This window comes from Thalassophryne amazonica, chromosome 17 (genome assembly GCF_902500255.1).
Source record: "Thalassophryne amazonica chromosome 17, fThaAma1.1, whole genome shotgun sequence".
In the NCBI taxonomy this organism is placed as follows: Eukaryota; Metazoa; Chordata; class Actinopteri; order Batrachoidiformes; family Batrachoididae; genus Thalassophryne; species Thalassophryne amazonica.
The window spans coordinates 25,563,162-25,580,720 of NC_047119.1; the positions used below are offsets into that span (position 1 = coordinate 25,563,162).

A 17,559-nucleotide genomic window follows, 5' to 3' on the forward strand; every position below is an offset into this window, starting at 1 on the left:
ACTTCCAACTGCAAAGATTGCACAAAGATGTTTCAAAGTCACAACGGTTTGTTTAACTGGAAAATGATGCGTGCTTTCTTATAGCCTGCACGTCTGAAAAGGCACACCGACACACATGCACTCGCACAAACACACAGCACTTGAGATACTGTATAGATGCATTATCTCTCTTTCTCTTCAAGTGCTTTCTTACGCTATTGTTGGTTTCTTGCATCCGCACAGATCCCTATCATTGCTGGCCCCCATCCTGCTCCCTCTCTCTCTGTCTCTCCGTGTATCATGCACCCACTTTCAACACCACCTTTAGACATCAAACACAACGGTACACACAAAGTCAATACAGGATATGTTTACTAGATCAGAGGGAAATGATGTACAATGCATGTCCAACCCCAGAAGGACATTGTTTGCACATGGAGAATTAGACTTTCTATGAATAGTCTGGAAGAAAGATAGTACTATGACTTTTAGTTATGATTTTGGATTTTGAGTTAGGTTGAATGAAATTTACAAAAGCTTTACAAGCATCTCTGCAGATGTCAAAAACCAATTTCCCCTGGTACTGCTTTCCAGACACCAATGTCCACCTTCTTAAAAAGAAATATTAGCTAAAGTTTCTCAAAATGTACATGGGAGACTCATGCTAAGACAAGCGTGGAGAGGTGGAGATACCCTCTGGAGAGCAGGGGAATGAAGGTCAGTAGGAGAAGAAAGAGTAAATGTGTAGAATGAGCAGGTGCTTGGTGGAATAGTGAGGTTGCAAGGAGCAGAAGTGGTGACTATAGGTGAATTTAAATACTCGGGGTCAATTGTCCAAAGTAATGAAGAGTGTGATAGAGAGGTGAAGACGAGTGTACGCAGGGTGGAGTGGATAGGGAAGAGTGACAGGAGTGATTTGTCGTAGGTCATCTGCAAATGTGAAGAGGTTTATGGATGTGTTGAGGTAGGACATGCAGGTGGTTGGTGTAACAGAAGAAGATGCAGAGCACAGGGTGAGATTGAGACAGATGAGTTGCTATAGCAGCAAGAAGAAGAAGAAAACTGCTTTGAAAGTGATGATTTGCATTAATACTTAATATTTAGTTTGTCCAATTACTTATGGCTTATAGTGGCAAAATTACAAATATTCTGTCCCTGTCCAGTTACTTATGGACCTGATTGTATACTTTGGATGTCAAGTGTGAATTATGGTGAGTTCAAGGATATTGCTGTTTTGTTGTTTCAGTTATGGCAGAAGATTGAAACAGAAATTTTGGCATCAAATGTTTCATGTTTGTAGTAAACTAATTCAACATGGTTAACTAATCCGCAATAAATCATTTGTAATCTAGTCATTATAGCCTGTCCAACATCTTAATTTGCTCCAAAATTACTTGTATCATTGCATGTGACTCTGATTAGCAAGACAGCAAGTCTGTGCTGACTCTAAATTAAAAATTTAAGATTGTATAAACTGAGAATTAAAAAAAAAAAACTCTCACATGTGGACACATTTTAGACAGTTTAGAGGATGACAGTAACGTAATCACTCCTGGTTGACACTAGTTGGATTTTATTCATTGAGGAAGTCAGTTATTGCATTCCTAGGCAATCTTTTGCCTGCAAAATTTCTGGGGGATGTGGGTGCATCTGTTAATTAAACACATCATCCTTTTTTGTTTCATTTTTTCTATTTTGCCATTTGAGCTAATTCAGAATGATGCAGCCACAACACAAATTTCGTGAAACTCCTACTACGGTAAGTTTTACACATCCTGGCAACATTTGCATTAAAAGCTGAAAAGGTGCAATGCAGTAACTTACAACTTCTGATCAATTCAAATACAGCACCAAATCATAAACGATGTCACCTCAAAAGTGCACTAGATAAGTAAAGTCGAGACCTTACCCACCCCAAGCACATCAGGGAAAATGGGATGGGGAAAAAATAAAATAAAATATTGCAGCAGTTTTTAAATTATTATTTTGTAAGAAGAAACGACACAATCAAAATGCTGATCCTGTTGTTACTGTGCTCTATGTTCAGCTGCAGCTTATTTAACATAAAAATGCTTTAGTTGTGAAGCACTTACAGAAAACAGAGCAATCCAAGATTCCTGACATCCACCAATCTGGATCCAGTGTTGCCAACCGAAAGGTCCCCCCCTACAAATTGGTCTGGCCTGCCTTCACTCCACATGTGTCATTTTAGAGCTTCAACAGCATCATTTCTGAGCATCAGCATCGATTCACCGATTATCACCTTGTTTCTGCTTAAAAATGCACTCCAGTCATCATCTATCTCAGCAACAGATTACTCAAGCTTTTGTACAACAATCATTTCTACATAAATTCAGCATTATTTAATAATAAAAGACAGGGGACCGATCAAAGCGCAGTAGCAGCACATCGTGGTGGGCCTATGTCATTTCAGAGCGTCAGTAGCGACTCACTGATTATCACCTCGCTTCTGCTTAAAAAGGCTGCGTTTCTGCCTAAAACTGACTTTAGAATGATTTAAGAGGTTAATAATCACATTATTCCCTTTGATCGCTCTGGGTGTAGAGAGTCAAACTCAGAGTCAGTCTCAGACGCATGCACAGTGAAGGCAGGGCAGGCTAGTTTTTAGGGGGGACCGTTCGGTTGGTGACACTCGATCACCTCCAAAATTCAGTGGAGTCTTCCATGCCCTAATATCTATCTGTGGTGCAAATGTAGCGAGAATCTGTGAACTACACATTACACCCATTTTGGCATTCCTTCACTGGCTTCCTGTCCCAGCGAGATCAGATTTTAAGGTTCTGCTACTAGCCTATAAAACTGTTTACAGGCTGGCACCTCCCTACCTAGCTGACCTAATTAAACCCTACGTACCGGCCCGGGCTTTACGTTCTCAAGGTGCAGGACTACTTAATGTCCCTAGGGTGAATAAAAAGTCTACGGGTCACAGAGCTTTCTCTTACCGTGCCCCTCTTCTGTGGAATGATCTCCCTGCATCAATAAAACAGTCAGATTCTGTGGAGACTTTCAAGTCCAGACTTAAGACACACTTATTTTCCCTTTTGTATGCCTAGCATACTGGCATAGTATGTTACTATGCTTTTTAGTACTTACTTACTTACTTTTTACTCTTAATTCATTTTATTAGGAAACTACTACTACTTACTTACTTACTTTTTACTCTTAATTCATTTTATTAGGAAACGGAGCGTGCCGCGGCCTCAACTTTATCTAAATTCTGGGTCTTTTAGTGAAACTTCGGGCTAGTGGCCAGTGATCACCTTAGTATTTCTTCTGTTTTTTTTTTTGTTTTTTTTTTTGCTTAATGCTGACAATTTACACTGTATTTGTCTTTCTGATGCTTGATTCTGCTTTTTTCCTTTTCTCTCTGTTTGAGGTGCGGTCCCATCCAGAGATGTTCTGGAAACCATGCTGTGCACCGGCAACATTTCCTGTATGTTTGTTTTGTGAATTGTTTTGTAATTTGTGTCTGTAGCATGGCCCAAGCAGAGGGTCACCCCTTTGAGTCTGGTCTGCTTGAGGTTTCTTCCTCAGAGGGAGTTTTTCCTTACCACTGTTGCTCTGGGGGTTGGCAAGGTTCGACCTTACTTGTGTGAAGTGCCTTGAGGCAACTCTGTTGTGATTTGGTGCTATATAAATGAAAATAAATTGAAATTGAATTGAAATTGAACTTGTTTTGATGTAAGTAGTTTTGACACAATCCTTCAAAGACTACATAAAAGCTCAAATATAATATAAAATATAGATCAAAAGGGCTTTTCAATGTTAAAATCAAATATAAGCTAAATTCGCAACACGGGTCATATGCGGATCAAACTTCGTCTGTTCACTGAGAGTTCCAGTTTGCACCTCATTGTCACAATGAGAGTGAATGAGGCACTTTTGACAATATATAATGGAAAATCTACACTAAATTGGCTTTTCAGTATTAAATAAAATGTCCACAAAATCCACAATCCGGATTAAACTTTGTCAGGCGGTAGTGAGTGCCAGTCAGCACTGTGCTCACAGACATAGCACAGCGATGTGATCAGGACACGGAGTACATGGAGGGGTTCTGCGCCGCGTTATCCCGTCAGATCACTGGCGCAGAGTGTCGTTGCTCCAACTTTAGATTTTGTGACATCATCATGGGATATCTTGTAAAAGATATATTGCAATGTAAAAGAAATAAAAACATAACAAAATACTCATGCAGCTCCAGATCACCATAAAACCATAATCAACCATTCTTTGAGTCAAACACAATTGGAAAGCAAAATTGAATCCCGTGTGAATGGTAAAAGTTCATTTTGGCATCTTCTGTTTTGCATGGGGACTCCACATTGGATCTGGTATGGATCTGCATGTTGTTGCGGCACAGGTTTTACACCATATGCCCTTCCTGAAAGAAATCCAGATGTACATAAAGAATGGAGCACAAGTGAACTTGAACGGCTAAACTTTCTTGTTGGAAGGCAAGCATACTAAGCCCTTGTGTCGCCATGCTGCCCTTTATCACACATGATAGGTAATTGCTGAAAAACAAAATTAAGGAAAAGATCGATAACACTCTCCTGCATGGCCTGGCCATTTCACAGAAAACAGTAGATTGGGATCATCACGTTTTCCAAGAGAAATACACTTTCTTTTTAAACAACCATGAGTTACCAGAGTTACCATTCTAAGGTGGGAGAGCTGAGCTATGACAAACTGAGGGATGAAATCAAAGATCTGATGATAACAAAGAGGAAACCTGCCAAAGAAATCTGCTACAAGTGGCAGCAACACTGTGTGCCATAAGAATCTACAAAGACAAAATCCTGCAATGACATCTGAATACGCTGGTGAATGTGCAAATCTCCTTTAGGCACATGGCGAGACTTTTAAAGATGTGAAAAGTAACCACAGGCGTTAAACATACTGGCTGCACTGTTTGACATGGAAGTAGCTGCTCGGGCTGTCAGCCTACAACACAAATTCAGCTGTGAAGCAATGAGAAACTCTGATGGAAGCAGAACAGTCTCCCTCTATTTGACTTCTGTAATTTTGTGTAAGCACTAAGGATTTTCCTGCTCTGAGAACTGAGAAAAATCCAAATGGTACTTGATAGGAAAAAGTTTCCCCACTCCTGCTACTGACCAGTTTTCTTGACATTTAGAAAATTTCCTCTCCCTCATATTTTGGTCTAAATAGCCTTACAAAAAATCCCTTATCGACATGCAAGACAGTTGTTCCAAAACACAATCGTACATAGAAATCATAAATCTTTTATGTCACCTTTTATGTTCTCGAGCGTAGTACATAGGAAAAACCATGAATGATAGCACCATAATACTGCAAGCTCTCAGTACAGCTGAGATTTATACTGATATGCATTCCAAGCTCTACCAAGTTGATGAATGTTACTCAAATGCTCGACTTCCAGCTTCAAATACAAAGCATATTACAAAAGAAACCTTTGCACTCCAACACCAGCCATCGTTCCTCAATCCTCACATCACAGTATCGATGACACAATTTCAAAGTTGCCAAACAATTTACTACACCAGCACCTTCCTAGTCCATGCCCTCTAAAATGCAATCATGTAGGTCTGTATCAGCAAAGCCAAAGTGCTGCTGGCAGACTCTAATGGCCAGTAAAATTATGTAAAATCTTTACCAAATGTCACAGTTCAACACTGTACATTACCATCATAAGGGGTTATACAACTTAGAGGCCTGAACTTGAAAACTGGAGGTTGTTAACACATTACGGGCCCCTTTTGGCAATATATGGCAAACACTCTGAAGCACATATTTCAAATCCATTTGGGGATTGTCTGACCACACATTGCTGTGTATACATGAAATCTGAGAGCAAAGTGGGGTGCAGGGTGCAAAGGAGTTGGATTATCCTTTAAATAGAAGAAAACCTGTACTGGATGTTAAACCAAATTTCTGCCGGTGTATGGCATGATCACTGACCTACCAGGGAAACCTCACATAATATTAGTTAGCTAGTATTCGGTAATGAGAATGTTCAGTTTTGCTAGAAAGTTACACTGCTATAGCTGTTGACACAATCTCTGAAGGTAAGAAAGTCCCTTTGGCATCTTTCTGTTTTCTACCCTACAGCAGATCTGATGTGGATCTAATTGTTGATTTGGCACAACCTTTATGTCTTTCCTAACATAACTTCACATTACATGGTGAATGCACAGGGGTGGCCTTGAACCTGGAACCTTTGCTTTTGGAAACAAGGGGACGAACCACTTGGCCGCCACCCCTGCCTGAAGATAACAAAGTGTATTAAAGTGGGTTAGCTACTTACATTAACCTACTACAATATGACTTCAACGAACCATTGCAAAGATGAGAGTGAGTTTCAAGTAATACTAGGGGAGCTACAACCACTACCTTTGCACCCCCACAGGACTAAACCAAACCAACTTTTTTAGGTTCCTTAGATGACCCCAAAACACAATCAAGATGTTCCCAAAACTAAAAACTGGCCTCAAGCCAGTTATCCAAGATGGTGTCCAAGATGGCCACCAAAATAGGGTTTTTCTCACTAAAACACCTTTAAACAACATATAAACAACTTCCTGCTATGTATTTTAATGATAAGGGTCTATTGGTGGCCATTTTGGACACCATTTTGAATCTTAAACCCATGAAGTTTAGGCACAAATGAGTTTGTTGTCACCTGCAATGGTCTTCCCATTGAATCTCTGTGATATTTAAGTTCTTTATATGTTGTTTAAAGGTGTTTTAGTGAAAACCCCCATTTTGGTGGCCATCTTGGATGCCATCTTGCCTAACTGGCTGGAGGCCAGTTTTTATTTTTGGGAACATCCTGGTTGTGTTTTGGATTGGTTGTCTAAGGAACCTAAAAAAGTTGGTTTGGTTTAGTCCTGGGGGGGGAGGTGCAAAGGTAGTGGTCGCAGCTCCTCTAGTATAAGCTTAAGAAGAGGTATGGTTCACTTAGGGGTGTCTAAAATCACATTATAAAACTGTTCCAGGCATAAAAACAGGAACTATATTGTAATACTTGTAACTATAGGTAAAAATGTTGTAAATGGCTTGTGTGTGTGTGTGTGTGTGTGTGTGTTGGTGATGGGGGGAGTCAAAGTCTTGACCTCAAGTTCAAGCCTCACCAGTATCCACTATTATGTAAACCAAGTTGATGTGGTGCAATTTAAAGGATGTGAGCGTTTGGACTGCAAATTACTTCTGCATCAGTTGTGCATGACCAGCGGCAATTGCACTGCACTGTGCGGCTTTGTGCCAGGTTTAACACCCCTATTCCACATGGCGTCATTCTACTATGATCGCCCGCAATCCAAAAAAGTGCAAAAATGAGATGAAACGGCTTATTTCGGCTTGTCTCCTAACAGTCTGGCTTATAAAGTGCGGTCCTGGCAACTGGTTGGCTTATAAAGTGCAGTCCTGACAACTGGGGGGGCTTATAAAGTGCAGACCTGGCAACCCGCCCGAAAACCAAAGTAAGGAGCTGCGCCTTCAGCCAGGACAGCAACACATGCTATTTTGGTTTCCAATTTTTACCCTGGCGGAGCACAATCAAACAAGTTTTGAGCTCACTAGGGACACCCTGTTTAAAGATGTTTGAACACGACTGGAACTATTAAGACTACAAACACCCAGAAGTTATCATGCACTAACGACACTTTTGCGAAGCGGATTGAAATTTTAGAACAGTTCAAAAATTGGACCCCGATTTCAAAACTGGTGCCAATGGTGGCCAAAACTACTACGTATTCCAAGTTTGTTCAAGACTGACAAAGATGGATGAAGTTACTATGATGCTTCAAAATGCACCTAATTTACTATTCGGGATTAAACGGGAAAGAATGGTGATCTGTGGAATAGCCCCATAAGCTGTAGTCGTTTGTCTGCAGGCCGTTCACATCCACTTCCATGAACAAGACCTCAAAAACAGCAAGGACCCCGTCACACTTAGCAAGAATCAAGCTGACCCAGGCGGAATGTCAACAAAACAAAATTCGTGCCACATCTGGAAGGGAATAAGAACTGCAGAAGACAGCCATCCGACCACGCAGACTGCGCCTCGGCCCGCCCTGAATTATTCGTGTAAACACCATGCGCATTAAGCTTCCGAACGCAGTACAAATGTATGTGGAACTCATTTAGGATTACCTAGACAGCTGTCAGAATGCAGTGAGATTTTGACGAATGCTGTACGAGCGAGGTCCAATTGCGGGTGGAGGAAATATATTCAAGCAGCACTCATGCTGCACTTGTGGGGTGTTCAGGCACAGTCGGGGCATTCATCATATGGGGGATTATGTCGAACTGCCCCACAAATGCAATCAGATTTCTTTGAATGCTGTTTTCATGCCGTACTAATATTTACATTGCAGTAACCTGCCATTCAATATATTTCCACCTCAACTGCACTTCGAGTGTTTTGCACATGTGCAAAACATTCGGGGTGGCCACAGGAAGTTGGTCGACTGTTTAGACTGCTCTCACACTGCTGTTCGACATCCTCGATGCACCACAACACCTCCGGAATGCCGTTCGAATGAAAATTTGGACGGCATTCGGCCTCTAGTGTGACGGGTGTAAAGATTAACCGCACCTTGTCACCATCAAAAAGTGAAAAATACAACAAACTATATTGGAAAAGAAATATGTGAGGATTCAATGGATGGTCCACCAATTTTATAAGCACCACGTTTTGTTTTTGTTGTTTTGAACTGGAATCAGGCATATGCTTGGAACATAACAAAGAACCACAATGTCAGCCTTAACAGAAGTACACAATTAGTGAAGAGTTAACCTGGCAGTGGTTTTACTTTATTTAGTTGAAAAAAAAAAACAAAGAAGAGGGAATGAAATGAAATGGGAAGGTCATCCTACAGATATCTGTGGACAAGCAAACCAATTCTTCATTACCTTCAAACATGTATACTGTAAGCAAAGTACATTTTGTACTTGACCCAATCAGAGGCAATGCGAAGAATGAAGTCACAAAGATAAAGTTTGCCTTGGGGAAAACATACAAAACTTGAAATGCTTTGTCTTGATCTTTGCAAAACGTCTTTTTGCCCTACTACTTATGAAGTATAGTGATGCCTTAAATATTCTACCTTTTACATAAAAGCTTCTGTCCTTGAGCAGGGCACCTGGTGAAGAATAACAATTTTATTGACTTTGTAGAATGTATCAGCACCAGTGGGAACAAGTTGTTCCTGACATCACATACTTCATGCCATGGGAGACAGATCATTGCCAGTGTAGGGGTGTAAAGACCAACAATGTGAACACCTGGCTAAAACACCTCTCATTACACATATTGATGTCGTTATTAACATCAAAGCAACAGGCTGGTTTGATGTAAGAACGTTATGAGACTGGAGAAATAATAAATAGATCAGCATGTCTTGGGTTCAACCGTCCATATTAGGGAAAGGAGAAGAAGCAAGATTGGACCAAATGGGTTCCTATACTGTATGTGTGTAAGGGTATAAGTATGTTTAAACATGTATATCTACCGCACTCTAATGTTTTAGGTAATCAGTTCCTTTCTACGTTGCAAGAGCAATGGATCAATGCCTCCACTGGGCTTAGGTAGAATCAATGGCTTCTGCTGCCGTCTTCAATAGACATTAATTTAATGAGAGCAGCAAACCTCTGCATCTAATTAAATGCTTCAATCTCCAAAATTACTGAACAGGCAATCCAGCAAAAGAGGATGTTTTGCAAGTGTCTGTCCAAATTCAGCTACTGTCAGCTACTATGACTTGAGTCTTTTTGTGTATCTAAAAATCAGAAATTTCTAGACATTCAAGTATCAATGAAAAATCAACATATTTTGTTCACTTTTCAATTGCTCTCGTTTGTTCAGGTTCATCACAGCAGATCCAGCACAGATCTGCATTCGGATTTGGCACAAGATTTACGCTGCATGCCCTTCCTGATGCAACTCCAGTTTTACCCAAAGAAACACACACACACACACACACACACACACATACACACACACGCCCTAGTCTTCCAAAGACGTCTTCCATCCAACTACTAACCCAGACCCACTCTGCTTAGGTTCTGAGATGTGATGGGATCAGGCTTATACACAGAACAGACCGGCTGCAAAAAATCAACATATGTGATCTAGGTTAATATAGGTCACGTTAGCTACCCTCCTCTCAACCTGGATCACATCTGGTTGCATATTGAATTTTGTTTTAATGGGTTATTCAATCTGTCTTGATTCACTTTTTTTTTTTTTTTTTTTTTTGGCTGGTCCATTCAGAATTCACCAGTCAAGTCAGGTCCGCGGGGCATGCATTGGTGCCGCATCCACCACACTATGGAATCAGCATGGGTCTTAGATGGGAACCATTGCTGCAGATTAAAAAAAAACATCCTCAAGTCTTGAAAGTAACTATCTACCTTTGATTATGGGAAGAAACCTCAAGCAAACCAGACTCAGTTGGGTGACCATCTGCTTTGGCCATACTAACAGTAACAAAATAAATTTAAAAAAGCACAACAAAGGATTGTCACTTGTGCAAAGACTAAAATGTTGCAGCTAAGCAACCATACATATATAACATCCAGCGTGTGCAATGACCTATGGCTTAGAAGACACTCAAAATTTGCTAGGGTCCTCAACACTGAGGCACCTAAGTGCTGGATTATACACAGAGAAATGTGCCAAAAGGACAAAATGTTATAGTGACACTCCCTCACCATGCAAGTGATACTCCCTAACTGAATTTCCCTAAGTAACCATATGGAATGTCAGTGAATGCCACTGCCAAAATAAGTGAATGCTCCACAAGCTCTATACTTTCAGCTCATACAGATACACTTCTGATGGCCAAGCCCAGGAACTCAAAAAAAAGAGGAAAGCTTGGTTCTTAATCTTGACTGAGGACAATTGTAAACAAGCTTCTTGAGTGCTGCAATCAGGGCACCCATTGGATCCAAAACATTTTTTTTTCCACACAAAAAGATTTGTTCTTTGAAAGTATGCCAATCAGCATTCTATGTATGAGATGGGTAAGTGACTTAAATTAACACATGTTAGATTGGATGATTCCACCTTATTTGCAGGTCAAGATGATTTTAATGGTTGCTGACATTGAGGAACTCTGATTACAACAGCAACTTTGATTGCATGTTTTGCTTCTCAAAGACAGATGCCATGCTTTTAATTATACATTAACACAAAAAAAAAATTCCATGCTGTGAATGCCCTTACCTTAGTAACAGCAGGGTACCCAGCAGCCACCTCACCAGAGCAGTAGGGCTTTGCCTCATGGGAAACCTCAACACTGGAGGCCCATTGGTCCAAGAAACCACTGGGGGTGTAGAGGCCACAGTCTCTCACGCCTGTTTCTCGCTCGAAGTCCTCACAGACCCCATCACCATCATAGTAATAACACATGCTTGGCTCCTCTGCAGGTGACAAGACCATTATTATATTATCAGCTCCATTTTTAACAAAATAAAGATTGATTATTGACTACCTGAAGTACATTATTAGTTTAACTGTACACCACAACATCACTCTGTCTCATACAGGATCCTTATGTTTGCATAAAGTTGTACAGGTCAGATCCACAGACTGAACATTTATATTTTGTCTTTGTTTTGTTTTGTAATATAAAAAATTGTTGATGACAACTTTTAGATTCAGGTATGAAAAAGCCTAGAATGACCACATACATTCCTACATTTCAAATGGCCACAAACACAGGTGATGCCATCAGGTCCTTGCACTTGGACACTCAAAACTGCAGTCATTATTACAGTCATTATTACACCCATCCTCAGCGGCCGTGCAGGCAGGGGCAATATTTTTGATCCTGTGTGCCTGTCCATCTGTCCACGGTTGAACAAAATAACACAGAGATTTGATCCAATTTGGACCAAACATAAGGAATGATTGAGGGTTAGCCGAAGACAAAGTGAGATGTGTGCGCACTGTTTGGAACACAATTTTAAACCTTTCTCCCATTAGTTTGGAAGGAGGAGCAGAAGAGGAGAGAACAGATGAAAGTAAGGGAAAAAAGTGCATGGAAAAAGCAGGAAAAAGTGTTGAATGATGGAGTGACTGTATAAGGGATGGAGGGAAAAGCAAAGAAAGAAACAAAAAAAGGTACAGAATGATAAAATGAGAGCAAGGGGGTGATGGGGGTGAACCAGACAGAGTCAAGTGGTAAAGAAAGACACAGGAGTAATTTGGGACTGGAGGAGAGTGGAGCAGGGAGGCTGCCTGGGCCTCACTGCTCTCAGCTAAAGCAGTGTCAGCCGGTGGGGTTCCAGTTAGGGGGAAAGGCGGCACTCTGTGCCAAGTTGGCTGGGGCCTCCTCCTCGAAATTCGAGCCCTCCCCAGCATGGAGAAAACTTAAGTCAGTTCTGTGCTCTGGCAATGGTGAAGCGAGGAGCTACTGAGGGGGCAAACAGAGTGCGCTGCTGCTACTCAGTTAGCACGAAGACAAGTAAGGACGACGGGAAAGGGTGAGAGACAAGGAAGCAGAAACAGCAAAAGCCGCAACATCTCAGAAGTGAAGAGAATAGGAATGGACAAAGGAAGAAATAAAAAAAATTAATGGTAGAAGCAGACGTGCTGATCTTGTATGAGTCACATTTACAGGTCAGATCTGGAAGCTGTGCTTCGCTGCATCCAACAGACCAAGGAACCACCCCGGGTCCTGGATGGCAATCACCCAGGCAGACAAATGATCTATCTCCACCTCTCACAAGTAGTCATGTGCCTCTCACAGCCAGGGTTATCAGTGTTATCATTAAAATCACTTTTACAAACTTTTTAAGATATCAGAGTTCCTTTTGGCCATTGCAATTCAATTTGTAATATAATTGTACAACAAAATTTTAATTACTGTTTTACTCATTCATTCATTCATTCATTCATTCATTCATTCATTCATTCAGCTTATCTGGGACTGGGTCGCAGTGGCAGCAGCCCACAAAGCTCATTTCACACTTCCCTATCCTTGGCTGAGCCCTGTAACTCTTCCCCGGGGATCCCGAGGCATTCCCAAACCAGGTGGGAAATATAACCCCTCTAGGATGGCCAGGGCCTCGTCCCAGTTGGAGGTGCCTGGAAGACCTCTCTAGGGAGACAACCAGGGAGCATTCTCAGCAGTTGCCCAAACCACTTCTGCCACTCCTTTCGATGCAAAGAAGCAGCAGAGTTCCTCCGAGTTCCTCCCAGTTAGTCAAACTTCTCACCCTGTCAGGAAGATAAACCCAGATACCCGACGGAAGAATCGCATTTCTGCCACTTGTATCTGCAATATTATTCTTTTGGTCATTACCTGAAGCCCATGACCACAGGTGAGGAGAGAAGCATAAATTGACTTGTAAATTGAGAATCTCACCTTCTTGCTCTGCTCCTTCTCCATGACGATGGTTCAGTGCAATGTCCTTAAAACATCAGCTGCTCCCCCAACCCATCTATCAGTCTCACGCTCCAATTTACCCCCACTTGTGAACAAGACCCCGAGATACTTAAAATCCTTAAACATGGTGAGGAGACAGACAAAGGGCAATTCACGAGGCCCTTTATGATGGACATGCATAGGCATGGAGTCACCTCGCCCAGATTAGGGAGATTGAGGCCTCGTCCTGATGCCAGGCCTGGAGTGGGGGCTCTCAGGCGTGTGTCAGGTGGCCAGGTCCACATCCTTGGAACTCAGTTGGGCTCAGTCCAAAAAAACGTCACGGTGTCACCTCCATGTGGACTCACCACCCGAAAGGGGCATGGAAAGGGTCTGGTGTGCTTTACTATGGGCAGTGGACGGGCAAATACCCACATAGAGTGTTTTACTCTGCTTAAGTATTTGTAAATGTTGTGCTTTTATTCTTCATCTTAATGGTTTTGGCTAGTGACCCACCGCTCATATCTGCTAAACACTTACAGCACAAGAGTTTTCTTCTTCTTCTTGGTGGGTTTGATAACAGCATGATTCTTTATTGACCATATTCAGTGCAGAAACCTCCTGAGGAGGCACACCACTCAGCAAAAGATGAGAAAAATAGATTTTCTGTAGTTCTGTGGACTCCCAGCCTACTCTGTTCCACACATGCTTGGCTTAGCCCAGTTGCAGCTTGGTGTAATGCCAGGTGAACTTGGTAGATATTCCATACTCTACTCTTGATATCTCCAGATATTTTTTTTCCATGTTTGGTGTGAAAAAGAATGCCAAGATGTATCTAACTTAGGACAAAGAGGCTATGGGTCCAGCTGAGCTCCCACAAATTTTGAACATGTTCAAAACTGGCATGAGTTTAACTGACCTTTCTCAGCTTATGCTGATCTGTGCCGAGGTGTACAGGCAGTGCCAAGACACTGCGCGGAAAGGCTTGGCACTGGACTTGGTCAAGTTTCAGAGTTGCTTAAAACAGTGGTAGAATAATGAAAACAGAGCCATGTTTCTTTTTTGGAGACTTAAAAAAGAAAAAATATATATTTATCATTTCAGAAAAGTGTCCTCAAGGGTAGAAGTTACGAAAATTGCTTGATATAAATGGGGCTGATGAAAATATATGTGAACTGAAAAATTAAAAATATATGTGATATGAAAAATGGTGTGATAAATACTACCACTCATCATTCATAATAACAAACTGGCACTTATCATTTATAGCAAGCCATTTTTGTTACTTCTGCCCAAAATATCAATCAAAACCATGTCTACTGACTAACTGATGGAGTTTTTGGCTCCCATGTTGAAGGCTTGGCCTGTTCTTTAGTTTTTATTTTGTCATAGTGAGGGCAAATCAATCTACAAAGTTTGATTTTGCAGACACTTGGAAGAAAGTCATTCAAGTAATGATGTGTTTCACTAACACAACCTAGGATGGTGACAGATGCAGAGTAAAAAGAAAAAGTTGAGATTTGAGTGGTTTGCTGAGTGGGCATGCTCTCTCACTCTTTTTTAATACGGTGAAAGAAAGAAAAATTGCTTGCTGTAAGCAAAAAGTGTCACTTGGGGTATTGTGAATGATGAATGGTAGACAGTATTTGTCACCAGTTTTCACTTCACATATACACTCACTGGCCACTTTATTAGATACACCTGTTGCTTGTTAACACAAATAGCTAATAGGCCAACCACATAGCAGAAACTCAATGCATTCAGGCATCTAGACGTAGTGAAAGCGACTTGCTGAAGTTCAAACTGAGCGTCAGAATGGGGAAGAAAGGTAATTTAAGAGACTTTGAACGTGGCATGGGTGTTGGTGCCAGAGGGACTGGTTTAAGTATTTCAGAAACTGCTAATCTACTGGGATTTTCACAGCCAGCCATCTCTAGAGTCTACAGAAAATGGTCCAAAAAGGAAAAGATATCCAGTTAGTGACAGTTGTGTGGACAAAAATGCCTTGTTGATATCAGAGGAAAATGGGCAGTGTTATCATTAAAATCACTTTTACAAACTTTTTAAGATATCAGAGTTCCTTTTGGCCATTGCAATTCAATTTGTAATATAATTGTACAACAAAATTTTAATTACTGTTTTACTCATTCATTCATTCATTCATTCATTCAGCTTATCTGGGTCTGGGTCGCAGTGGCAGCAGCCCACAAAGCTCATTTCACACTTCCCTATCCTTGGCTGAGCCCTGTAACTCTTCCCCGGGGATCCCGAGGCATTCCCAAACCAGGTGGGAAATATAACCCCTCTAGGATGGCCAGGGCCTCGTCCCAGTTGGAGGTGCCTGGAAGACCTCTCTAGGGAGACAACCAGGGAGCATTCTCAGCAGTTGCCCAAACCATGGGGATGACTGGTTGAATGGGTGACTGTCTGATGCTACCACGTCAATATGGATGTACATTTCTGAGGAATGTTTCCAAGGCCTTTTTTAACCTATGCCACATAGAATTAGGGCAGTTCTGAAGGCAAAAGTGGGTCCAACCAGGTACTAATTCATCCACTTCATGCTACAGAATCAGGGAATAAGTAGTGGCAGCAACAGACCTCAGAGCCTATAGAGGACTTACTCCTTATTTCCATGAAAAGTAGGGGTGCTATACAAGCGAATCCGACAATGTACAAAACAGAAAATTTAGATTAAATGTCTGGTGGGGTTATGTCTTTAATTCACAGTGGGGGCTACAGCCCAATCGAGCCCCATCATAGCACCGCCTCTGTTACTAAGCAGTGCCTGCTAAAATTGTGTTTTATAATATTATTTAAAGGTACTCTTACAATTTATATAATCTTTCTTACTCATGTGACAGAAATCATGACAGCTACAGATAGCATCTAATGAAGCATATCAGCTTGGAACACAGTATGAACTGAAACCTGGAATTGGAGAATAATGCAATTCCAATTTTTCTTTATTTTTTATGCACCTGTGTTTATTGTGGCACAGAGCTTTACAGAGTCGTAGCTACTGGGACTGTCCTAACAGTTGAGGGTCAAGCCAAAGAACTTCATCAAATCCAGCTCAGCCATGTGACCAACGTATTAAAGCTCATCTAGACTGTAGCACCTTGGCTCCTTTGTATAGTTAGTTTCAATTCGTCATCCAATCCAACTCAGTGACAATCCGGCGCTCTCACACACACAGATCAACTGACGGGACTATCCCTCTTTTTCACCGCTTCTAAAACCTACTTCCATCAGGGATGGCTGTATAAAGCTTTACCAACTGGATACATCATCAGTTGTGTACCTCAGCATCATTGGGTGTTTCGGACAATTATCACAAGACACCCTCTGCTGAGGCAGGCCCACCACAGGTTGATCAAGCCTGGGTGTGTGTCCTGTGGTTAGCTGTTAGCTTTAGCAGCTCAGATGGTGTCATTCCTCTTTAGCCACAGCCAATGGCTTGTCCTCTCAGCAGTATCTGCCAGCTTTTTAATGGTCTGCCCCCTGACTCCAATCTCCCTGAGGAATTTTGATGTGGTGCTAGCCACGAAGACCCTGCATCCCACCTCTACTGGGCACAACTTCATCCTCCAGCCTCTGTCTTTGGCCTCGACTACAAAGTCAGAGTATCACAACATCTTCCGCTCGTAAGCTTCCTCGATGGCGTCCTCCCAGGGAACTGTTAGTTCGACGATGTAGGAAAGCCAACAGGACTCAGACCAGAGTACAAGGGCTGGTCACAAGGTGGTTGTAGTGATCTCAGTGGGGAAAATAAGCTTCTGATCCAGATCGACTCGCATCTGCCAGTCTCTGGCTGCCTGTAGTGGACCCAGGTCAGGATTTGAGGGGCCAGCAAGCGGCTTGTTCCCCTCCCAAACAAACAATTGTTGCTGGCAGCGAGCATCCTGTTTGTGGCAGGGTTGGGTGTTAATGGCTACGCGCTTGCACTCAATCTTCTCCGCTAAACACCTGAGGACCTGGTTGTGTCTCCATGTATACCTGCCCTGAGTGAGACTGGTCCTACAGCCAACCAGGATGTGCTTAAGGTTTGCTGGGGTCACACACAGGGGGCAGGATGGGTCCTTTCCAAGCCATAAATGCAGATTTGCAGGAGAAGGCAGCATGTCATAGGTGGCTCCAACAGTAAAGCTCAGCCTGTTGGTTTCCATGCCCCAAAGTTGTCCCCATGCAAGTTCCC

General features: G+C 42.0%; 1 protein-coding gene across 1 annotated transcript in view; it reads right to left on the reverse strand.

The window, feature by feature from the left end:
* Positions 1-17,559, reverse strand: part of pappaa (pregnancy-associated plasma protein A, pappalysin 1a) — a 271,059-nt gene that overhangs the window by 115,138 nt on the left and 138,362 nt on the right. The window contains exon 10 of the mRNA XM_034192054.1: positions 11,216-11,412. Within this exon, the coding sequence (XP_034047945.1) occupies positions 11,216-11,412 (197 nt within the window). The remainder of the gene's footprint in view (positions 1-11,215; positions 11,413-17,559) is intronic.